Source organism: Pseudopipra pipra, chromosome Z, assembly GCF_036250125.1.
Source record: "Pseudopipra pipra isolate bDixPip1 chromosome Z, bDixPip1.hap1, whole genome shotgun sequence".
NCBI classification, from domain to species: Eukaryota; Metazoa; Chordata; class Aves; order Passeriformes; family Pipridae; genus Pseudopipra; species Pseudopipra pipra.
The window spans coordinates 22,915,509-22,940,415 of record NC_087581.1 but is presented as its reverse complement, the minus strand read 5'-3'; the positions used below and the strand labels follow the sequence as shown (position 1 = coordinate 22,940,415).

Here is a 24,907-nt window from a genome sequence, read left to right as displayed (position 1 = left end):
TGCTGGGACAATACAAAGCAGCAGGAAAATTGCCCCTTAACAGTCTTCTGCAGTATATTGGGGCATTTACTGGTGCTGAATACTATACTATATATAAAGAAATAAATAAATAATGGATTATCTAATTCAAACTGTTTTCTTTGACTGATGAAATTAGATGGTATTTGGATATCCTTTAGCTCCGCATATGCAATTAAGTATCTGTTGATTTCAGTGAAAGACCAAAAGTGTTTCTGCTGAAGTAATTTTTTAAGTCTGAACCTGAGCTGTGATATTTCTGCAGATGATAACAAGTGTCTTTTAATGCCTCCTAGCAAATAAAATGCTGGTTTTTGTTACTGATGATTTTGTTTTGCTTGCTGTGTTTTTTCAGAGTCTAAACATAAAGAAACTCTTCTCCAGCTTGTGATCAAATTGAGCTTGGTTAAGCTTTCGCTGTTCCTGGAAACCCAGCCTGGAGGGTCACTGGCATTAGCATTATCTAGTGAGGAGGGAGCAACACCATTAGATTTGGCTTTACAACATGAACACTCCAAACTAGTTGAGGCCTTCGCAAAGTGAGTAAAATGGTTTGCTGCTTCCTCTGAAAATGTCCTGTCAGTTAAGGAATGTGGGTAATGCTGTTGTTTATCTTGAAAGAGTTGCCTATTTTGTGCTGGTTTCTGCTGCTTTTTGCCAGTATTATCATTTTAAGTGGTAAACTTGTGTTTACAATTAAAGGAAGTTTGTTATTTGCATCTTTCATTACATTTGCAAGTCAATTAATAGTCAGTTAAATGACAGAGGACCAGCTGCACCATCAGGTACCTCTCCCAGAACTATTGCAGCTGAATCCTGATGCATTACAAACAAGAAAAGACATTCCTTAAAAGATATACATAGAAGTATTTGCTATAAGCAGAATCATAGGACCTGACTTTCATGAAACTTTGGTAGACTGTGATTTCTCTAAAGCTCAAGTTTGAACAAATAAAGGAGAGTCAGCAATAAAGACAGTGCTGCATTTATGACTGTTTTGCCAGAGAGCTGCCACACTGATAAATGACTTACAGGACAAGTGTTTTCTGGCACCTTTCAGCTGTCTGGAGTTCCGTCTGTACAGTCCTGAGGACCTGCATGGGGGGGGTGTGTGTGTGTATGTGTCTTGGGATACCAAATATTCAGCATCAGACACCCCTTCTTACTCTTGGCTTTTCTTTGCAAATAGAGATACACAAAAATTGGGATACATTTTTACTCTAATATATGACTCTTTTGGTTCTGGCTCCATGCAGCCTACAGTTTATGTGAGACTTATCTATACTTCAGTATGGTGAATTCTGTTATGACTGTCTCATTTGTTTGTAATGTCCAAACAATACTGTATTCCCTTGAGATACTTTGTTTTTCACTGTTGTGGGATAACAAATCTGCTAGCTGCCAGTTGTGTCCTATGGCTATATATGGCAGCATTTACAGGAAAAGGTACTATTGCTCACTTATAACAATCAGGAGAAATAGGTGTTGTCATAGCTTGCTCTTTCTGGCTTCTTTTACTAGTGAGTAACCATCTAGAGCTAATATTGTTTTTTCCCAGTTGTTAGCTAGAAGTAGCTGTGTGTTCTTAAGGCTCAGAGGAGTAATTGGTATTTGTTTGTCCAGCTGTGCTTTCAGTGAATGTTTCGGATTTTCAGCCTCTGGTTTTTGCAGTGGGTGTGTTGGGGTCCTGACGGGTTGTGCCGAAGGTGAGCAGGAAGCTCACTGGGGCCATGCTTTGCTTCTACCTGTGCACAGAGCACTTTAAAGAGTGATTCGTTCCAGCTTCCAGGGCAGTCACTTGCTTGACATTTCAAGAGCAGAGATCTGCGATGGTGCCTGCGTGCAGTTTGTTCATGCATTGGGAGCTCTGATGCTGACATTTAGCCACGCTGCACAGCACTTGCTGGAGTTGCACATTAAGCTCTTCAGAAAATACTTCTGGGACAGACCTCCTCTTTGCCAGGTACTATAGCTTTTCTTCATAATTTCCAGCTCTAAACTTTTCAGATTGGATTTGTTTTTTCTCAAGTAGCCCGTTAGTTTAAGCTGCCCGTGTCACTAATCACCAGCATAATTGCATGATTAATGTTGTGGGCTTCTATTTTGTGTAAGTGTAGCACACTGTATGACTGAAGCTGGAGCATAAGAGATGTTGAAGCTTTGTCAAAGCCTCCTTTGCCTCTCAAGTTTTTTTTTAATTATGGTGGACTCTATGGTGAGTATCTTTCCCTGAAATCTCTGTGTCTTCAATGGCATCACCACTGTATTCATTTTAATACTTTGAAATATTTAATTTAGTTCAATTTTTTTGTTTGGTACTGTAATGCCTGGGAACCTTGATCAATTATTTACAGCAGAAATAGAGTATAGACTTTTGCTATAGAGTTTAGTTATGATATGGTTGGTCTTATTTCAGTGTAAGCTGTCTGAAGCACTATTCTGATATCCTTCAGGACATCTCAATTTCAGTAAAATAAGGAGGAGAATGCTTGCATGTACAAGTTCTTTAATAGCAGTGCAGAACTGAGATTGTACAACTATATAAAACTAGTGAGCTAAAAACGTACTAAAAGTTGGCTTTTTTCCTGGTCTTGAAATTCAGCTTTTCTTTTTCATGCTTTGCTTCAGGTTTCCTTGTTTGTGCACTGATTTTCTTGAGTTATCTTTATTGCATTCTGTATTTTTTTTTTTAAACTTAGAAAATGATTTGTCTATTGTGTATAACAGAGAAACTTAATGTGTGGTATGTTGTATAGTCCTTATGTATAATCTTGTGTAACTACATTGTCAAGAATTTGACTTGTTCCAATACAAAGAAGTTGTTCTGTGTAGCTTGCAGAATCCCTACAACTGTGTGTGGCTTTTCCACTGAGACAATAGTAAACCCCAAAGGAAAATCAAGACTATAATCAAGAATGCATTCTTATTTTTATAACTGGATTTTTCTTGCACTCATAAAATCTTCATTTTTCCTTCAGTCTGTGAAATGGGAAAAAAAAGTGTGGTATGTTAGATATTCTCAAAGACAAAGATTCTTAAAGGCTAAAAATTCTGCACTTGGTATTTTCAGGAAAAAACCTGCTGCCGTGGATTTGTGAGTTCCCCTTTTGCTCATTCCTCTGGTCGCAGCAGTCTAGATTCTATTGTGGGGACCCTGCTCCCCTTCTGCTCAGCATCAGTGTTGCACCACTTTTAATAAAGCAGAAAGAAACCAAAATAATTGGGAAGATCACATTTTTATTTAGTCAATTTCTTATACACCAGATATCATCCTGGATTATAAGTGAGATGATCAAACTGTCATGTTTAGACTATGTATTATGTCCAAAAGGAAAGGTAAAATTAATTTTATCTCTATTGTAAACAAGAGTTTTGAGCACTTTAGTTATATGCAAAGCACTGGTAGGGAATTAGAGATTTTTGGTGGGCATTAGAGATTTCACAATACATAGTCTTTTTAAAATAGAGGTAGAATTTACTGCTGTACTGGAGTATTTATCTCGTCTGCAGCGGACTAAGGCTGTATAACTGGTATCTTGAGACTGCATAAATGACCACATTGCTATTTTATGCTTGATTCAGAGAGTCATGAGCTTAAGAGAAGGAGCTCGTCTCATTTATGGTGGCATGCAGCTGTGGATTTGTGTGAAATGGCTGACTTAGGGAGGAGCACAAAATATTTTTGCATTTATTCCTGCAATAAAATACTAATTTTTCTCAAGTGTGTTCTTCATTCTCTGCTCTGTGGGCTCTTTTAGTTCCTTGACTATTCCTTAGAAGTCTAAAATGGTAATGAAAAAGTTAAAACAAGCAAACTGTCAGTAATCTACAATCACCTATAGGGGAGCCATGCCTCCGCTAAACAGTTCAGAAAGGGAAAACTCACCGGTTTTGTGGCTGTGCCAGGCAATACAGAAGAGAGATTTCTGAAGATGGTGAGGAACAACGTGAAATTGCTTGAACTCTGTGTGACATCCTTGGGGCAGAGATTGCTGTGGTGGTAGTGGTGCCCATCAGTGGGGCTGTATGGTTCATTGTGCCAACCCTGGAGACCTAGACAGGGTGTAAAGGTGATCCACTTGGCTGTCTCAGCTGCTGGGCAGCACAGCCAGTGCAGGGGAGAGGTCAGAGGAAGAGAGATCCGGAAGAGAGATCTGGGGACTGATGGACACGTTTGAAATGGTGTCAGAGTAATGAAAAAAACCAGAAAGGTCAAACCAGGATAACAATCCGAAATTATTAAGATAATTTATGATAATTTAAGTAATTTTATTACATGGTTGTGAAGAGATTTAGTAGTTTCACAAGGAGGAGATGACTTCTGCCTGGTAGGCATGGGAATAGGAAACTGCCTAGCACACCAACAGATGAGCAGAGAAAAATGCAACTAGCCCCACTGAGGTGGGGATCATAGATAGCTTGACAGTTTCATGGCTTTCAAATCAGTTTGGCTGCAATATTCAGCCCAGGGTCATCCCTGACTGCTTCTTTTCTGTTTAGATTACCACGTCTTTACTCTGCTGCTCTTGGTAGGTGGCAGATACATAGGCAACGCACTAGGAGCAAGCCGAGCTGTAGAGGAAACCACACAAAAGGATACATTATTTCTTCCTGCTCCCTTCCTTGTAATCTCCGAGGGTAATTCCTGAAATAAGAGTCTGGATCGTAGTCCCCAGTTTCTTTTGAGTAGGAGTGATATAGGCAGTGTGCATATGAGTGAGGGGGCAGACTGGCCAGGGGCCACGGACATGGGAGGAGAGTGGCTCCTGCCTTCCAGGCTAGGTTTACCATAGAGCTAGTGTATAGACCTGGTTTATTCTCTTTATATTGCCTATCCATCAAAACTGCTTGCGGATGCTTTCAACATAAAGTACACTTCTGAACAGAGCTGTTGTGCAAAGGCGCAGTGCTGCTTTTCTCATAAAGAGGTTCTAAGCAGTGAAGTACAAATGTTAAATCTGATCCTTTATATCCCCTGTGTATTGTAAGCAGGAGGTAACTTCTCTCTGTGGTTAGAAATATTTTATTGGTTTCCCTCTTGAGGAATTGCTGTCGGTTTCCCTTAGAAGGTAGCCAATAAAATATTCCCAGTGGAATCTCTATCAGTGATTTTAGTATTGCTTATAACATATTGATTTGGTAGTCTTTGATATTATTCTTGAGTTTTCAGATAATGTCACGGGCATCAAATACAGTTACTGTAATTTTTATTTTTTTTTTAATAGAGTATTAATTCCAACCAAGTTGAGACAGTGGAAGGTCCAAAAATGCCCTGCAGTACAACAAGCTCTGTAGAAGGTACAGTTTTTTTTCCGTAATGTTGCAATCTTTAAAAGCTCTAGAAAGTCGGCACAGATTTCTACACCATTTATTTACCCAGGAAGATCACATTTCACGTGATGTTAGAGACCTTTAAGTAAAGAACAGTGGAATATGTACGTCATACATTATGAGAGTTGTGTAAGTTGTGATATTCCTTACAGAGCATCGGTTTTCCAATGTCAGACTGAACTTGTTCACAAAATATTATGGCATTTATAGTGACTGGAAAAGCCTTAACTGATTTCATTTAAAGAGCCAGAAAAATGTGAGATAGTTCCAGGAGAGGGCAGTATTTAACTGAACGAATGCTCCAGCCTGCGAATTCCAGTAAAGCCAAATAAGTTAATAAAGATAGGAGCAGAGTAACGTTTTGTATGGGTAGTTTTGGAATCCAGCCCAGACTTCTTAATGTGGCACAATTTTCATTTGTTTCCATTAGGCATTCAGTATTTTGGTGAGTGGTTTACCTCTAAGGGTTGCAGGACTGTACTTGTGAGAAAGCTCTTTCATTACCAGAATATCTCCATGTGTACTTCAGAGCAAGCGTGCTTAGATCTGAGGAGAAAATCTCAAAAAAAAAAGTTCATTCTTCAGTGTCAGAAGTGCAAGACTTGGGGGTTTACATATTATAGTTAGGAATGAATTAAAAGTTTTCATCAGTTGTCCATTTGCTTATGTAGCTGGAAATGTATATTTGGATGAAGCAACAAGCTGAAAACTGAGAGCTCTGTGAGAGAGAGGCTCGATCTTGCTTCACTTACTGAGCGCAGCAGAAATGTGAGCACCTGCATAAACTACTGACAGCACCAGGACCGGACTGAGGAAAAGAAAAGTGACTGTAGATCCAGGTGTCATTAGCTAGTAACTTCAAGTGAATGGGCAAAATAGGGACAAAGTCATTGTGTATTTAAATATGTATACTGCTATTGTTAGTATTGGAAAAGGAGTTTTATACCCAACTTCTCTGGCAGTGTTGAGGCAAGTGTTCTGCCATTAGAAGTTAAATTTGCAAAGAAATGTTAAGCAATTGTTAGCAATTACATCTGTTATTGTAAGTGTAAGTGACTATTTATCATATGAGGTTTGTGAATGACTTTGGTGACACAGTGTGTAAATGCATTGATTCTAGGTGTTCATCTGAGAGCTGTGCTCTGACCAGCATGATCTTTATGCTGCATCTTGGGGATAGAAAGTGAATGGCTTGCATTGATAACACTATATGTGGTAGTAGCTTGGCCAGTGTGACTCCTAGGTGATGATTACTTCAATATTTTTCAAAAAAGCAGTTTTTATTCAGTCTGACCTGATGCAAGCAGAGTGCAAACATCATTGCCCAGAAAGAGAATTGACAGTTCAGGATGTCTACTCTCATTTTGGATTCTGGTTGTTAAGCTACTCATCCTCTTTGCCAAATACATTTCTCATAGAGGATGAGCAGCAAAGATATTTGGCATAGATAGTGGCATAGGCACACCCACCTATATGTGTTTTCTGTGGAAGCTATACGCTTTTGTGCCTTCATGCATCAGACTTATTTTGTGCCTAGTTTTAAAAAGAAAATACATTTCAATTCAACAGCAGGAAAAGCATGCCACGTTTTGTTAGTATTCAGGACCTATACAAACAAATGGTAGTAAGCATACTTGCATGTTTTACACTTTGTTATTTACTTGTAGACATAAGAAGCCTGTAACTACTGTTTGTACACTGTTAGGCAATGAAGTTTTTCATCTTCTTGCATTTTAATATTGTCATAGGTTTCCATATTTCTGTAAACAAGACTTCTCTCTAGCTACCACCAAATCAAAAAACCTAAAAAAACCGTGAATGGTGATTACTGGTAACTAGTAGCTTGTTTTATACTCTCCACCGGCCAGCATTCAGGAGATCAAAAAACCCTTTGTTTGAGATTGAGTTAAAATTGTTGCTTCTAGAAGCAGAAATTTTATGAAATGACTGCACTTTTTGCTATGTTCTCAGTTACATTCTCCTTTATAAAGTGACTGCTAAGCTCAGGACTTTATTTTGGCATATTCATATCATGAGAGTATCCCCCCCAGATTTCAAAACTGCTGCCATTCCTAGAAGTAGCAACCATTCGCTTCTAAAGTCAAGATCAGCAGACCTTTAGAACACAATGCTATCAGAAGCCCTGACCTGTTATCGAGAGGAGGTTGCTATAGCAGTATTTTGCTTCTTGTGAAATGCAATCATGAAAGCAGTGGGTCAGTGTAAGGTGGTGCTGCTGGCTTAGTGGTGAATCTCCCATAGCAACTTAATTAAATTCAAATACATGGAGTGAAATATAATCCAGTGAGGATGCAGCATAAAAGGTGAAATAAGGTGGTAATTCTGTAGTTTGTGCTTTTCTTTTTTTCTGTTTTCTGAATAAATTTCATTATTTAAAATAGATTGACTAGATAATGTGTTCCTGAAAGCCTGAGTGATGCTTTTGTTCATTTGCATTCCTGTAACCAGGTAGCCAGATTACTCCTCTTTGCTGTTTCACAGTAGTCCTTCAGGGTGCATTTGAGCAAAACTTGGAAAGCATGGGGGATTTTTTTGGCATATACTGTGTCCTTCCCCACAGCCCTTCGAATAAACCATAAAAAAGGGGGGGCGGGGAGGAAGAAAAAAAGTGACAGAAGTGAAGTTATTTTTTATTTTTTTTACTTTTTGGGGTTAAAAATATGAGGTCTAATTTCAGAAAAACTGCATGAAACCCCTGCAGAAGAAAAGCAGAGCTCATCTGTTCAGCAGTGTTGGTGTGAGGCACAGCACTGGAACTGTTGGTTTTCTGAGCGTGTGGGGGTTAATCAGCAGCTGGCTGACAAATTGCAGTGCTTCATCCTTGAGACAGCATGGTTTATTACATCTGAGCAGTTAGTCTCTGAGAGAGACCTTGTGGGTAACTGTGAGTCCTTAACTGGACTTAAGTGGGAAAAATGCTTGATGTAAAAAATACGGCAGGTCCCATTGTTGGCTTCTTGGAGGTATCTAAAGAGTTTTGGGAGAGAATATATGTGAGAAGTCCCATTACAGTTTTGTTTACAAAACCAGAAGATCTTGGCCTTGGTATTTTTTAATCACCTGTTAAAGCAGCAGCTTGATTATTACCTGGGTATGACACTAAAATAGTAATTCAGTAATTGAGAGAAACAAAATCTGATCAAATCTGGAAAATTTGGTGAAGATTTCTCAATGCCAAGTGACTGCTGCTTTTTCTTTTTTTTTTTTTTTAAATGTTTGAATTTAGTGAAATATTGCTGAGTGACACTTTTGTTAGGTCATTTTTATAAATGTGGTGATGACTGTAAGGGTTTTTTTTGTTTTGTTTTGGTTTTTTTTCTTGTTTTTAATTTTAATTACCACCTGTGTGGAAGATTGATCCATTTGTTCGAGATTCACGTTTTTCTCTGCAGTATGCACTCTTTTGGTGTCTATGTTGAAAGTGTATATGGGAGCAGGGTGTTGTAGCTGAACAGTCTTGTTAGGGGAAAAGATTCTGGTTCTGTATTGACTGCCTCTTGTTTTGATCTAGCAGAAAGGCTGTAGCTGACTTTGTAAAGCATGAACCGAACTGTGACAGATGTGAGCAGATCAGGCACTGGAAATAGGCATCTTAGACACATTGCTGTTTCCTCCAAAGCACAGTATATTGGCTAGTTCAGAGTACAATTAAACTTGTAAGAAAACAGGCTGAAAATTGAAGTTTGTGGTGCATATCTTAGAGTCTGGAAATAACATACCATGTCAGTTGCATTTATGAAAATGGCTAAAATGAAGTGGCTGCTGCTTGACAGTGTTTGAACTAAATTCTGAAAGCCTATAGGACAGCTTACAGCTAAGCACAAATACAGCTATTTATCTTCAAAGATAGAGCTCAAGTTTTCTGTTCCTAGCCTTTCCAAGACTATGTGGTTCCTTTGAAAGAAAATGAAAATCATGTCTTGTTGGGCATTGGTAAGAAAGAATTAATAATTTTGACTTCCAAAAGCATACTGTGATGCCAATTACACACAAGGCAATTTCTTTACAAGAGGTTAAGGTAATTGACATTGCAGCCTAACTTGGCAAAGGATCAATCAATTATATCTATGTCAGTGGGGGAGCATCTTTCAAACTGTCTCTAGCATACATTGGTGGTGTATCCGACAGTATCATGATACCAGGATTTTTCAGTAGTATATTAGCTGTTGTAGCAACAACAGTCTTGAAAATACTATCTGATAAAGCCATGTATGTGACTGAAGGTGAAACGAAGCATGTGGAAATGTTTTGATGCAACAGTGAGTTGTGGGGCTGGTAGGAGAATATAGCCAGTACATATAGCCAGTATAAACAGTACATTTAGAGACTGAAACTCAGCTGGAAAGGTGTTTTCAAGTTTTGCAGAAAGCTCCAAGAGCAATATGCAAACAACAGCTCGTGAGAAGCACAAGATGGAAAAAGATGATGAGTAACTAAGCTCTGCTAGTGGGAGCTGCTGTGCCAGGCACAGACTGACATCACTGGCCTGTGGTTCGGTGTTGAGCTCAGAAAGAGCAGCCCAAATGGTGGCATTCAGAGAGCCTGTACACAGACTTTGGTGCTGCAAAATGAGGATTTGCTCTGTGTGTGCAGAAAGGGTGGGATATATGTGCGTGAATGGGGGTGGCATATGTTAGAGGGAAATGAACTGACATAGACGTAAGATAAGAAGCTGGCAGATAGTTATCTCAGTAAAATCAGCATCTATTAATCAAGTTTTTTAGTTATTATGGCAAATACTTGTACTCCAGCCATTTAATCGTGTTGTCTCACTGCTTGTCTCACTGTCCCAGCCAGGGAATATGAGAGCTACATAAGAGAATTGGGGCTAGTAGCCAAAATATCAATATTCACAATTAGCCTAACTTTAGTGCTTTTGAGAATAGGACACTATCCTCAAAGTGTCACAAGGAAAGAAGTCCTGTCTTGCTCCATAATGTGATGTATGTGAGATGTTAGTGCCCATATGTTCAAATCTCTTTTGTCAAGCAAGACCGAAAGGATTGACCTGTATCTCAGTGTAGGAGGGAGCCACTTGGGGGTGATTATGGTTTGTTAATCTGAAAGCCACATTTGCTTCAGTCTCTGCTCCATTTATACCATCTGGACAGAACATACGGTAGCTTAGAAGCTGACAGAGTGGAAGTTCTCCACCCTGAAATTATAGCTGATACTTCTTTCTTCTTGCCCCTGAAATGCCTTTTCCTTCTAAGGCGTTATTTGCACAGCATTGCTTGTGACAGCTGGAACAGGAGCCAGGTCCTCTGGCTTCAGACCAGCTTGTTCTCTGATGCTTGTTCTCTGATGGTGGGCAGCTGCATCAGATCCCGAGTCCTCTTCAAGGAACAAGCAAGCGACTTTGGCCACAGTTCATAATGTTAGGAGTGGTAGAGTGTATATTCTTAGAGGAGATTTTTGGTAAAAAAAGAATGGTGAATTTGCCTATGACATGGACAAGATTTAGGTGCTTAAAACTTGATTTAAATATATTTTCTTAGGTGTCTTAGTTATATATAAATAAAATTATAAATATATACATAAATGTGTAAATACACATGTATCTGGTTATGCACCTGTGTATATGAAATGTGTCCTGAGCACAGGATCATCTTGTATTAAACTAAGGAGAATTCCTTGTTGTAATTCCTGTATGAAAAAGAACCAACTCTCTGTCTCTACCCTAAATTCTAATTACTTTATACTACAATTAAGAAGTCATTTGTGGAAAAGCTGCAGTGAAATTTGGTTCTACTTGTTCTAGAAGGCACTGTAACCGAAAATTTGGCTGTCCTGTGTGGGGGTTGGAGCATGGACTTGCTGCTGGCTGCACCCTGGGCCCTCCTCGCCCACTGGGTGCATACTCAAATTGGTCAAAACACTCATCACATAGACATCCAGTGGGATTTTGCTATTGACTTCAGCAGGGCCTGGAGGGCTTCCAGTCAGTACTGTGTATGAGATCTGATGGGGCTGAAGTGCAGGCTGGGAGGTAACTGGGCTGTTGGGTGTGCAATAAAAAGTGGAAGTGGGGAGGATGAAGAAGGATGGATATAGAGTTTGATGATAGCCAGAAATTTGTAAGTTGTCCAGAGCTGGTTTTACTGGTTTGTTTTGACTGTAAAAACGAGCATATATTCTAACCTGACTCGTTTAACCTTATTGCTAAATATCATGGTTCCCTTACCCTGGATTGTTTTGAACTATTTCTAAAAAAATGTTAGTTTGGCAGCGTTGTTAAATGGCAATGTTTTTGGCAGAAAAGCACACAGTGGGGGATAAGGAAAGAAAAAGAAATAGTTGTCAGTGGGGGAGAGGAAGAGAGAAAGCAGCTAAGGCGGTTTGAATGAAAAAGAATTAATAGAAACAAGCAAACTCTGGAATCTCACTAGTAGCTGGATGTGTAAATTAAAGAGGACTTCTAAGAGTGACAATGTGAATGCTCTTTGAATGGGTGCAAAGTCTCCCACTTCTGTTTCTCACTTCTTTTTCCATGTGGCTTTTACTTTTAGATTCTGTACCAAGAATCAGTGTTGTCATGGAATGGTTTTTGTTGGCAGGGACCTTTGAAGAAGTGGCTTCTGGAAGGACTCTCCTGTTCCTGCTCTCTTCCTCAGATTGCCCTTTCAAGCATCTTGACTGTTATGGCTCTTTCCTCACACTCAACAAAGTCTGGGGATTATCTTTGCACAGGGTGCTTGCAACATTTAGTAGGATGCTAAAAGGGCACAACTCTCCTTGCTCCTTGTCTTCTTCATCTTTGTGTTGGGACCTGGCTGCCCTAGGCATCAGATTTAGTAGTGAGACTTGTAGTTCAGTTTTGAGAACTGTAGTTCAATTATTTGTGCAGGAGGTTTCTTATCCTCCAGGATCTTTGGAGAGCCCCTGGAATCCCAGCCCTGTGAGTGTGATGGGCCAATAAGATGCCAAGAATATAATGGGTTTTGGTTTTGCAGTATTCAAGAATGGAAGCAATAGGAGTGGGGCACAACAGGCTGCTAGACCATGCTAAACAGGAGGCTGTACGGAGACATCTCAGTGCTGATCACACTTGCCAGTGTTCTCTCCCCTCTCTCGGTCTCCTTTGAAAATAGTTAGAGATCTGTTTTATGTTTACAAGAGAGAAAAAAACCAAACCAAACTCAAAAAAATCCCAACACTTTTTCTTTTTCATTGAAGGAAAGCATTGAGAGAAACATTGAGAGAAATATCTAGTTGGAGAGAATGAATAAAAGAAATAAGCGGAAAGCACACACAAAAAAGGATTTCTTTTCCTTTCAATGTTATGCCATATGTATTATTGCCAGACATTGTCATCCTCAGACTCAGCAACCCTGTACATTTTGAAAGAGAGTCTAGGAGGTGACAAATGAATGCTGTTACTGTTGGGCATGTGACAGTGTGAGCTGGGTATGTGTTTTTAAACATTTATAATTCCTTCCTGTTTTGCCTGGCTGGTTTGGAAAGTGGGTGCCCACAAGACCATTATAAAGCTGCAAACGTTTTTCTTTTCTGATAAGAGAAATCTAACCCCCTAATTTGTTTTTCCTCCAAGTACATACAACTTTTTTTCCCCCCCTTAAACTTCTGGAAGGCAGGATGATGATAATTTTCCAAAATATTTTCCCTGATCTCCTAGTTACAGTGCCAGTGACCTAGTGGTGTCTGTCTTAATCTATTCTGTTTGCTCTGCCAGTGGTGAAAGACTTCTGCAAGCCATGTTTGTAAGAGATAAAATTACCCATGCCAAATTTTTGGCAGTTCACTCTATGTGACCAGGCAGCTACAAAACATTTTTAGTAGAGTCTGCCCTTTGATTTTCATGGTTCCACAGAAATCCCAGTTTAACCACGGATCAGTTTAAGGAACAGAACATAATGATCATAATGATCTTCTCTGTAAACCAGTGGGGCTGTACTGTAATCTGCAGAAAAATCTGGTTTTGATGTTGCTGTTTTGTTCTCTTTTTTGATTATATTCCTCAGCATGGTTGGTAAGACTTCACAGTGGTGGGGTTTTTTTGTTTGGTTGGTTGGTTGATTTTTTGTGTTTTGTTTGTTGGTTTGATTTGATTTTTTTGTGATAGAAAAAAACCATAGTCCTGCTGCCTCGAGTCCTACCTTTGTGCAGTTTTTGTTAGGTCTGTAAAATTATTATTTTTTTGTACTTACTGCTGTCATATCTTTTGCTCCTTTTGTTGGTGTTTGTTTGTTTGCTTTTGAGTTTTTTTTCTGGACATATTTTGACTCAAGTGTGGTTATATTGACATTAGAACTATAGGAAATAATTTAATGGTTATTGATAGATAAGAGTGAACATTACCTGTTAAGTGTGGCCTATCTGAGACAGTTGCAAGAATCCTGTGATTCAGGCTATGCAGATTTTTACTTTGTGGTCATTTTTGTATTTTTCTGGCAGCTTTCAATCCTATTGTTCCCTTATGTATGCTTTGGGAGAGGCTGGGTGATCCAGCATAGCATCTCTAGTCCAGGAACTGCATACTTTTGCTTCAGTTTCTCTCCTTAATGGATTTACAGCAGGACTTTGGGTATGTCATTTATCTTTCCTCTGTAACTCAGTTTTTCGCTTGAGAGAAGTAGGAGCATAGAGAGCAAGGTAATAAAGAGGCACTGCAGTACTTGGGTGATTGGAGATGTGCAAATACTCTGACTGGTTGTGCCAAAGAAGCTCAGTTTGTGGTAAAGGATGCTTTTTAAAAACTCATTTTTAGCCAAAGGCTAGATGATATGAAAGTTGCAGAGAAAAATAATAACAGAAGAACACTGCAGGGTTACTGCTGCAGCTAATGACTGTGGCAATTGTACTCTGCCCTTTTGGGCTGCAGCTTTGACATCTTTATGCTACTGCTTCTGCTTTTGCAAAACCTTTGCATGGTTCCTCTCACTAGGGAGACTTAACTTGGGGTTGATCTGTCAGAGTACTGCTAGCAACAACCTTTAAACAACATTTAAATGTAACAGTAGTTTATTTCAATAGATAAAAATTATCCATTTTTTTTTTTTAAGTGTCTATAAACAACTAAATAGTTATTTGAAGACTGCCAAATAGTTAAGAGCTACAGAAGATGTGGGAAGTAAAGTCTTCCTGGGATGTGAGCCTGAACTGAGCTTAATTAAAAAGCTGTAGAGAAATCTGGAAGAAGCAACATTAGGCACTAAAACAAGCTTGTTCTTGTTTGTTGGGGTTTCCTCCACTCTTGATTTTCTGAGACATTGTAATTCAAGTTAATCTCAAAAGAAAGGTGGCAAGAAAAATGAACAAGCTACAAACATATGCTGTCTGCCTTCCCAGAACTTGTTCTCTTCCTCTGCCTGAAATCCCAAACAAATTTGCTCAACAAAATAATCCTTCAAAAAGAGGCTCCCATTCCCCCCCCCCCAATGTTTACATAAAGTTTTTGCTTGTCTTGTGCCCAGTTTCATTTAATGTTAACATAAATAAACAATCTGGAATATATCTAATGTCAAGTTATTCTTTAAATGTGAAATATAATCCAGAAATACATTGTGAAAAAAACAAGTTGTAGTCTTGAAAGTACACACAAGAAAACATTTCTCAGCTTTCCTCCTCCTTGAGAGGCAGCCTTCTCCTGAAGTCTTCACTGAAACATAGAAAATTGAATATTTAATTAGATCGTTCTTTGGTGAACTCTTTGGCATCAGAGGCTGCTAGTGTGAGTGCAGATTCAACAACTAAGTCATTGGCACAGCTTTAGTAGGAGCGAGGTCCAAGTAAAACCTGGGTTTGCTTTCGCATGAGGAGATGTGTATCCTCCCAATTGCTGCTTGCACAGGCCTCCATGGAGCCGAAACCAGGAAGACTAGCCCCTTAGTTCTCAAGCTTTTGCAAATAAACTCAAGGGAGCTTTTCATCAGGGTATTGGAAAAAAACAACGAGCTTTCCATCCACATTTGTGCAGTATATCCCAGCTAGTCTTTTGATGTGAATAGATACTGGTCAAGGAGAGCATTTAGGCAAATTGTTTCTTTATGTACTTTGTTGGAAGTGCTTAGAGGTTGTTTCAACGGTCAGGGCATACTGACCGCTGTCACGTGAAAGCAGTATTAATGAGCTTGTTATCCTAAAGTGAGCTTGCTTGTTACCCTAGAGTGAACTTGGTGTTGTATAAAAAGGAAAAAAAAAGTTAATATCTGCCATCAGTAACAAACCAGACATCAGAAAGGTCTGAGTTGGAGGAACACTGTGAAATCCTGACAGCAGGACAGTGAGCTGGACAACATGAAGAGTTTGAGACAAAGCCCGAGATAATGCAGTGTGCATGCCCACAGGGTCTTTGGAGTTACATTTATGCAGGATTAGGGAGAGGTCATGTTTTTGCCTCGCTTTTGTAAAGATTTTGAGCCTTTCTTTATCCCAGTCTGATGGATGATTTCCAAGGATCTTGTAGCACTAGTATAGTTTTTGCAAAGCTGTTTCTCTTAATTTTTTAAAGATATGCTGCTTTTTAGTTTATCGAAGAAACAAAATTTAAATACCACCACTTACTAACAGTTACTTTTCAAAAAAGATACCTACAACTGCTAGCTCTTAGTAGGATAATGCATAATTCACTGAATATCGCAAAGATCTTTTTAGCATGAAAGCATTATTCTCATTATAGCTGTTCTAACTGTAGTTGTCGCCCTGATTTTGAAGAAAGCATTAAGAGAACGGTCTTAACAATTCATTTAATAATTCACATTACAATTAGAAATATACCTGCTGGGGAACAGTAAGGAGGTAATTATAAGTTTAGATAGCATGGTCTTCTCTCAGTCTGAATGGTATGCCGTAATACTGTGATCCTATGTGCCTTGTCTGGGGTTGATAAAAGGGTATATCCATGTGGAAGTAAGTGCAGTGAAGCAGAAAAACTCTTGAACTGGCAGTCTAGCTTAAAGCAATCCAGAAAGCAGTGCATACAAACTGTCTCCGCTTTTCCTGCAGCCTGCCATGACTGTAGAGTGTTTCAGTAAACTTGTTCTCTGTAGAACAGCATTTTCAGAGACTGTAGGGTGGTCTGCTGCTCCCAGCAGAGTGTCTGTGAAGGCAGCAGCTGTTCTGTGTTCCTTTCCAGGATAGTGTCCCAAGACATTCCACAAATAAGTCAATGAAAAATTGACCCAAATTTATAGTACTGTTTGTTACATTGTATTTTTCATTAATATTTCTGTTATCAGTCTATGCAACACCTATAGAAGACACTTGTTAAGGAAAAAGGTGTCCCTAATGTGGGTGAGTTTTGTCATCAGCTATTTGAATGGAAGAGTGAAGAATGGAGTGCGAGGGGATGTGTGAATGGGAGGTTTGTGGGCTGGGGGTCAGGGCCATTTAATCTCATGTCAGAATGTGGCTAGGTTTGATACCTGATTCACCCAGGAGTGTGCTTTTCTGGGTGTGCAAAATTTGCTGCTTTAAAGTTGTAGTTAGAGGAAGACATCATGCAACGCTGAATGCAAATGATCCTTCACCCTGTTCAAACCTGTGGCTTCATCAGGGTCGAAATAGTAGAAAGCAGGTGTGTACTTCATTAATGTGTATAAATACCTGAAGGGTGGACGTCAAGAGGATGGAGTGAGGCTCTTCTCAGTGGTGCCCAGCAATAGGACAAGAGGCAATGGGCAGAAACTGATGCATAAGAAGTTCTGCCTTCTGAAGAACTTATTTACTGTGCAGGTGACTGAGCACTGAACAGATTGCCCGGAGAGGTTGTGGAGTCTCCCTCACTAGAGATATCCAGGAACCGTCTGGATGCAATCCTGTGCCATGTTCTCTAGGGTGACCCTGCTTGAGCAGGGAAATTGGACCAGATGACCCACTGTGGTTCTATCCAACCTGACCCATTCAGTGAGTCTCTTTGCAGGCAGTACAAGAAACCCCCTGTTCCTCCTTCACCTGCCCTGCTCCATGCCCTTCTCAGAGCTATTACCCTCCAGGCGATGCAGGATGGGTAGCCTGCCACAGGTTGTTACTGAGGGAGATGGGATCCACCAAATACTGCCATAATGTCGGGCAGTAACGATGGGCAAGTGACTGCTTGCCTGGATCTTTTGGGATCTACTGCTGAACAGTTTAAATCCCAAACTGTCATGTTACTCGTGGGAGGCTTCTGTTCACAAAACAGGAAAATAATGGGCCACTTCCTTAAACTAAACATATGAATCACTCGTAAGAAATTTAGCAATAAGGAACACGGTAAAAACAAGTGGAGGACGTCATCTACCAAGATCTTAAGGATCTGGGCTTGGTTCTTTGTTTTTCAGTGATCACTTTGTCAATGATTTGGGAAAGGAAGGGGGAGAGAATAGCGATGTGGCAAAGTTTTTCTGACTATTCCTGTATAAAATTTTCGTAAGAAATACCTAGGTCTTTGGCAGAGAAGCGAGGTGGTAAAAGCAGTAAAAAAGCAAGGTGGTAAAAGCTGTATGTGACAAGCCATCCTACAGGACCTATGAGGCTGTTGCCAGCTCTTGTCTGCACAGCCATCTCATCATTTTTGGGGGCAGATGGAAAGAGTATTAGAGCTGGAGGGTGTTTGGTGTGTAGGATCTGGTTGGTAGTGTTTTGCTTTTAGTTGCCTTTAGTTCACATTTGCTGAGATTTCAACATGATTGTTAACTCTAATGTGGGGTAATGCAGTTAGTTTGTCCTGGTATATTGGCTGATCCTCTCTGTGGGAAGAAATGCTTTAATTAGTAAGAACAGTGGAGTGAAGAAGGTAGGAAAGCCACATGTGCCTGTGGACCACAGAGGCTAATGGTGAAGGTCACCTAACCCTTTCTACGCCATCTTACCTCGTCAGAGCCTTCTCAGGGCCTTGGAAAAGGATTGCAGGCCCTGCTGGGAGTGGGGCAGAATCAAGCTGGGGCAAATCAATTTCATCTCTAATATCAGGGGAGACCCTGCCTAGAGCAAACTGAGCAGGGTGTTTTTGGCAGGGCTGTTGCTCAGGCAGTTCTCATCCTACCTGTGACCGACAATGACCTTCCCCAGCCCCATTTCTGGGGTTGGTAACCCCCTTTTCTGTCCCTTCTCAATCTGGGGAGGTGCACTAGGCCCAGCAGGGTTGTCTCCTTCTGATCTGCCTGAGAGATAGAGCTGCTAGCCCATGATTTAACAGTGTGGGGAGGAGGAGCTCACTTGCTTGGTAGCATGGTGCTGTCCGCTGAGTGTGCCGGGGCGGCAACAGTGCTTTTCCATAGAGACTGCAGATGCTGGTGACATAGCTCTGCTTCCTTCCGTCTTGCCACAAGCCACAGGAATGGTCAGACAATAAACAATAGACTGTGCTATCTCTGAAAAACATTTAGATTTTATGGATGTGTTTTGGCAAGCATTGGGTGAAAGAATTTAAGGCATTACATTATTTATCAAAAGCATTAGCCTTAGTACACACAACCCCCCCATTTATTCATTATCTTCACATCTATACCTTGGTATATATAATTGAAAACATTTTTTCAGTGGCAAGTGAGGTTAATAATTTTCAGCTAGAAAGCACCTTTTATCTCGTAAGCAGACAGATCTCTGTGGCAGCTGCTTGCAAATGCCCCAACTTTGGAAAGGAAGAGTGGAAGGTGAAAAGTGAGTTGGATGGTCCTACGAAGTGCAAGAATGGGGAAGCACAATATTTTTAGCAAAAGACTGTAAGGCAAAGCCCTTCTTTGTGGCAAAGAACAGCATGATGTCTTTCACAGTTGTACAAAGGAGTTTTACAGACAAGGAAAAAAAATTTTTCTCAAGGCCCAAACAGAGCAAGTAATGTGAGTGATATTCAATTAACCCTTCAGAAACAGGGGTTAAAGTTGATAATTTATCTGTACTTTCAGACTGCCATCGACAAATTCCCATGCAAGATTCTGCTCAGGAAAGATTGCAGTAAGCAGGTGAAAAGCCTAAGAACTTAGACAAGAAATAGATGATAAACGGCAGGAGTAAATGATAAGGCTTTTATCACTGTGGAAATTTTGTATATGGATTCTCCAAATATTGTGTAATAGGGCTGCTGTTGAAAAATAGTTTAACAATCCTTAATTACTCATTTGTGTTAGAATGTTGTAAATGAATGCAACTGGTTTAAGGGAGGGAGCAGACAACAACTGAGCAGTCAGTGAAAACATCTATGCAGTGTACAGAGGTCATTCAGCAAAGTAAATGTCTCGGCATGTAAAATATTTTAATGCCATTAAATGCACTGGGTGCATTTCTGCATGGTGGGTGTTTTGTTCAGCTCTAGTTATCCCTCCCTGGACTAAACAGAAGTCCAGGAAGACCAATGGAAGTGAGTTCTTTTACTTGAATGTATAAGTGAAAAAAGCCAGAATTGGTTAATTTACAGAAAAGATGTACAAATGGAAGTACTGCAGAAGTAAGCAAAATTTACCACTTCTCAAAAAGTAGAATAAAAGAATAGTTGATAAAATTGAAAAGTGAGAAATTTTAAAGCTCGTTTAAAAAAAAAATCTTTCTCTTAAACTGCTATTTGTCCATGGAGCACTGCCATTTGTGCATGTCTGAAACGAAGACTTTTATTCTGGTTAGCATTAAATATAGCAAGTGAGCAAGAGAGCACACTTGTGTAAGTAGAATTGCTGTGTAGAGGGGAAGTCTATTGTGTTGGGGCAGTTGGGAAGACATTCCTTAAGCGAACAAGTTATCCAACAAATACACTGTCCTTTCCTTTTCTCAAACTGTGACCATGATGGGAGGCAGGCGAGTTCCCTGGGTGGTGTGCAGATGGGAAGGTGTACGTCAGTGCCTGTGTTCCTGTATGCCCAGGAGACTTATCAGTACAATTTAACCTGACGTTCCAGGGAGTAGAGATATTTTGAAGTGGATGATTAAAGCAAGGATTTATATCCTCTCTGTATTTTCCATTGTCTGCTGTAAGTCCTGGGGCTGTTAATTATATATATATATATATCAATCAAACAAAGTGTATGTGAGTGTCTAATATTTAAAGTGAAAGTCTAAGGCTTCCATCATCTGGGGGGAATTATTCTTTTCAGGCCTAACAAAGCTGGCAGAACCTCAGTAAAGGGAAGGGCAGAACAATGATGTGTTTCCACTGTGTTTTATGTAATTTGTGCACTTTATGAAGGGCTTATATAATTATTTTATCCCTGAAAATATGATATTTTTCTAATGGGTTTTGAATTAAATTTGCATTTGAATTGCATTATTTTCTTTCAACAAATACGCTGTTATCTCTGACTGAAATATGGATCAAGGAATCACTTGAAACATAATACAGAAGTAGTGCTGCAGACCTTAGCAGCCTGAAAAATAATTGAAGTAAGGAATGTTAACAAGCTCAAATGTCATCATCTTCCAAAAACTGACATTTAAGCTGATCCACATTCCCTCTCCTCCTTTATGTGGAATACAAAACTGCATACATTGTGGGGTAGCTAAAAGAAATGTTTGTTAGAGTTGGTTAAGAAACAGTGGACATGTTATTTTTGTATTAGCTCTTGTATAGCCACATATGAGCCTGTTTAAAAAAACATGTAATTTGTGTAGAGTAAAGATGTTGGGGGAAGGGATAATGAGTTCCTACTGAATACTAATTGCCTACAAGTTGTTCAGGGAGACTGAACTGAATGGAAGATTTGTTGTAAATTAGTCACTGGCTGTATTGTGCATTGCAGTGAGGTTAGAGCAGCGCTGTAAAGGTGCCAGCTCTACAAAATCCTTATGATTCACTGTCTAAATTGGTGACTGTGTGAAGGAAAATATACTGTGCAGACTAAATATTATTGGAAAAAATGCTCCTCTAATGAAAGTGTAATCTTTCTTCATGACACTTAAGCTTTAAGCTCATTTGAGCTTAAAAGATGGGAGCAACAGATTTTGAGTGGGTTATCTCTTCTTTTCCAGCTGCAACGTCCCAAAGTCAGCCAGCGTTATAAACACTGAGAGGAGGGGTATTGCTCTGCACTTATATAGAGTCAGCAGATTGATTAGTCTTCTTAGCTTGGTGTTAATCTTTGGCTTCTTTAATTCCAGCATTTTGCCTGTCCTTAATTTGAGATCTTCTAAACCCCACTTTTAACGTGGAAATAAAGCTTTGCAATAGTTTGTTTGCTTTTGAGAAGTATTTTCTCATTCCTTACTCTGCTTCTATTGTTTTCATTTACATCAAAATGGAAAGGTGAGTTAATGATTCATTGGCAGGCAGTGACCTTTCAAATAACTCTGGACCACAATTCAACAGCTCAGCTCATACTTTAACCTCCTTGCTTCTGCCTTGATATTTGCAGCCTGATCTGTCTACATGCCTGGACGCCTGAAGAGAGCAAACATTTACAGCTTCTCCCTCCCCTGTGTTTAGTGGGCAATTTGATCCGTCTTTGTCCATTCCTTTATTTCACATCACTCTTAGGCTTGACTTGCTATTGAGAACAACAAAGTGCAACTTTGGGAATCTACTCTCTGTTTATTTAGCACAAAAATGGACTCAGACTCTGATTCACCTTTTAATTACTCTTGGCCTTCCTTACCTAAAATGAGGATTCGAAGAAGGGCATCCAAACCAGGTAGAAAAAGTTATCTTCTTTTAAATGACTCTTGCTTTATAGTTCTACATCCTTTTCATTGTCTGATTCTGTGCAGGTGGCTGTAAACAGCTTGTGTGAGGTAGATTTTCTTCCTATCAAAAGTCCACCTCACTGTTTCTTATGCTCTTTTAGATAATGGAGTTGGAATGTTTGTAAGTAAAAAGGAAGTATTTTCTACAGATTATGTATTGTTCTTTATAACAGTTTGCATTTCTTTACTCTCTTAGGGCTTTTTTCCCCCTTTTTGTTGTATATGTAGCTCTCACTGAACAATTCTGACACCCTGAAGCTGTATGGCACGGCAGCGGCTGCAAAAAGCTCTGCTGGTTGCAGTTATTTTCATTTAGGGAGAATTTGGTAACTCAACTGTCCTCAACAGCTAACAGGGTTTTTTTTTTTTTTATTATGTACAAAAATCTCACCAGAATGAAGAGAAAAAATTTTTGCTATCTGCAAAAGAAAAGGAAAAGGGTCAGTTACTAGTTTTGGTGGCAGGGTCAGTTACTGCCTTGGTTAGACATTACCCTTCTTTATGCAAAAGTCTTTGGAGGTTAGCATTATAAATGCTGTTAGTATGCTAAAGGGGGTTTTAAGGAGGCTGAAAGGCACTAACCAGCAAGTTATTGTTAGGAAGAATTATGACTGGAAGCTTTAATGGGGAAAGACAAATTTTTACTACATTTAAAAGAATAAAAATGAAGAGAAAGAATTGAAAAAATATAATTTGTACTTCTCTTCATAGAACTGGTGTTTTTTTGTATTTCAGAAAGGGAAAAAAACAAGTTGGAGAAGTAAGATGCATCACTGTCATTAAACTCAGTAAGCCAAGAGAATCATGTTTACACAGACTTGAGACTTTGACCTACTTTTTAGAGTGAAATATGTGTACAGGATGCAGGTTTTAATGTGCAAGAGATTTCCTAGATTTCCTCAACTTTTTACGTTTATGCATGGGGAAATCCAATATTTTCTCAGTGCATAGGAGTTTCTGCATTATGTGTGGATGCACATACGATTTGCAAAGAAGATGAAATGAGTTGCAAGTTGCACAGTGTGTGTTCTTTCCATTTCTAACAAGGACTCATTTTTTCTGTAAATGCTGTAGCTGTGCACCCATTCTTCATTCAGTTTTGTTTAGAAAGCTTTTTTTTTTTTTAATACTTAACCTGTTGTAAAGAACTGGATACAGATGTGGCGTTTGCATATTACAGCATTGCACCTTGTTTTCCATCCCTGTTAATTGCATACCAATATATGTGGCTTGTATGTACAACTGAGCATATCTGTGGAGTTGTTGAAGAAAGTGCTTGTTTTAGTGGTAAAGTTCAAGGGTTCACTTGAACCTTGAAGGATTGAAATTCTGGCTGCCCGTGGGGTGGGAGAAGTGCCTCTTCAAGAAGACAGCAGGCTCATGATCTAAGCTCACGATCTATGTTTTTTTCTGGTAGGATCAGAACATGCCCAGCTGATCATGGTATGCAGGTGTGGGGCGCATAGCTCATGGTTACATTTCTGTCATGTAGCGGCTCAGGTCTCAGTGAACAAGAGACTTTCCTGCACCGCTGGAAATGGTGCAGGGTTCTTCCAGCCCACTCCAAAAGCCATGAAGTCGAGTACCTGTGCTGGGTGCTCCAGCTAATCTGGACAATGAAATTTCAATTGCCTCCCTTCCCCGCTGAAGCATCAGGCTGTGGTTTCCTGGCCCATGGTTGCTCCTCATGGGAGGCAGGGGAGCTGTGCAGACTGTCCCACTCTCTGGAATGGAGAGTCAAAAATGTAAAGTATCACACTCCATTTTGCACCATATGTATCAGTGTTTTCAGATTTTAACTTCCTTGTGTGGTGCAAGGTCAGCTTTCATCCCTGCTCAGGCACCTTCCAGACCGGTTGGCGAATCCCCCGCCCTTCCTCTGAACTCCTGGAGGCTGTCAGGAGCCAAGCGCAGGTTCACACCTTTGGGACACACACTGCAGATTACCCACTTCCTGCTGAAGCTGCTGTGCATGACATATTTAAAGAGTAATTGGGCTCAGCAGAGACTGTGGCCATGACTCTGTCTTAGTGATTAGGCTGGGGAGAGGACCTAGTTTTTTTCCTTGCTGCAAGACCCTAAATGCATTTATTTTGTTATTTTATGTGAAATTGCCACAAGGCACCTTTCTTCTCCCCTGCCTTTGCTCTGCATAGTTCTACCTATTCAGAGGCAGTGACTCTCGGAGCCTTTTTTAGGGTTTTAAAAACCTTTAGGAGTGCTGAGAATATCTGTCTCTGACAAGTCTGTCCCACTGCACGGGGAGTTGAGAGCTATACAACAAAACCACTCATGCAGAGTTGGGAAGTGAAACCAAGAATCCACAACTTTATTTGTTGTGCTGTTGCATAAAATGAGACACCAACTTATTTCTGTTTCTATACTCATTTGTATAGTAGGCCAGGTGCCTTCTTCAGGGAGGGAGTCAGGACTGTGAATCCCATGTTGGAAATGGGTGCTTTCTTACAGCCCGCATTTAGGTGACCAAGATCAATGTCAATGATTGACAAGTGCCATTATTCTTAGTGGAAACTTTTGGACCACATCTTGAACATGATGGCCTAATTTTGTATCGTCTGTATGCCTCATCCTCCTCATGCAGTATAAAGGAAACACAGTGCTTTGGTTTCTGCTTTATAGATTTAAGACAATTAAATTTCATTTTTATGACAATAGCACTTTAATGTCCACCTTGCTTTACCTTCCATGTGGTGTTATTCTTATATACTTGCTTAATTTTGTTGTCATGGGTAGTTGCACTGTCTGAATGAAGACCTAAACCACCTGAATTAGGGGTGCAGATCCCCCATTGAAACTGGTTGTATGATCCACATCTACAGATATGCATGTCACTTCAGTTGTCCCCTTGCTAGGAACATGTGGACTTCTTTCGTCAAATTCAGGTAACATCTGGATTTAGAGCAGTATT

General features: G+C 39.8%; 1 protein-coding gene across 6 annotated transcripts in view; it reads left to right on the top strand.

Moving 5' to 3' along the window:
- Nucleotides 1–24,907, top strand: part of ARHGEF28 (Rho guanine nucleotide exchange factor 28) — a 113,146-nt gene that overhangs the window by 28,863 nt on the left and 59,376 nt on the right. Inside the window, exon 1 of one of the 6 annotated variants that reach the window (XM_064641209.1) lies at nt 1,666–1,981. The exons of 3 other annotated variants lie outside the window; for them this stretch is intronic. Coding sequence is in view for 2 of the 3 variants with exons in the window: in XM_064641206.1 (XP_064497276.1) it covers nt 21,842–21,926 (85 nt within the window). In the remaining variant the exon portion in view is untranslated. Of the gene's footprint in view, nt 1–1,665; nt 1,982–21,609; nt 21,927–24,907 lie in introns of those variants that run through there. 2 more of the 6 variants (XM_064641206.1, XM_064641207.1) reach the window with 2 other exon arrangements.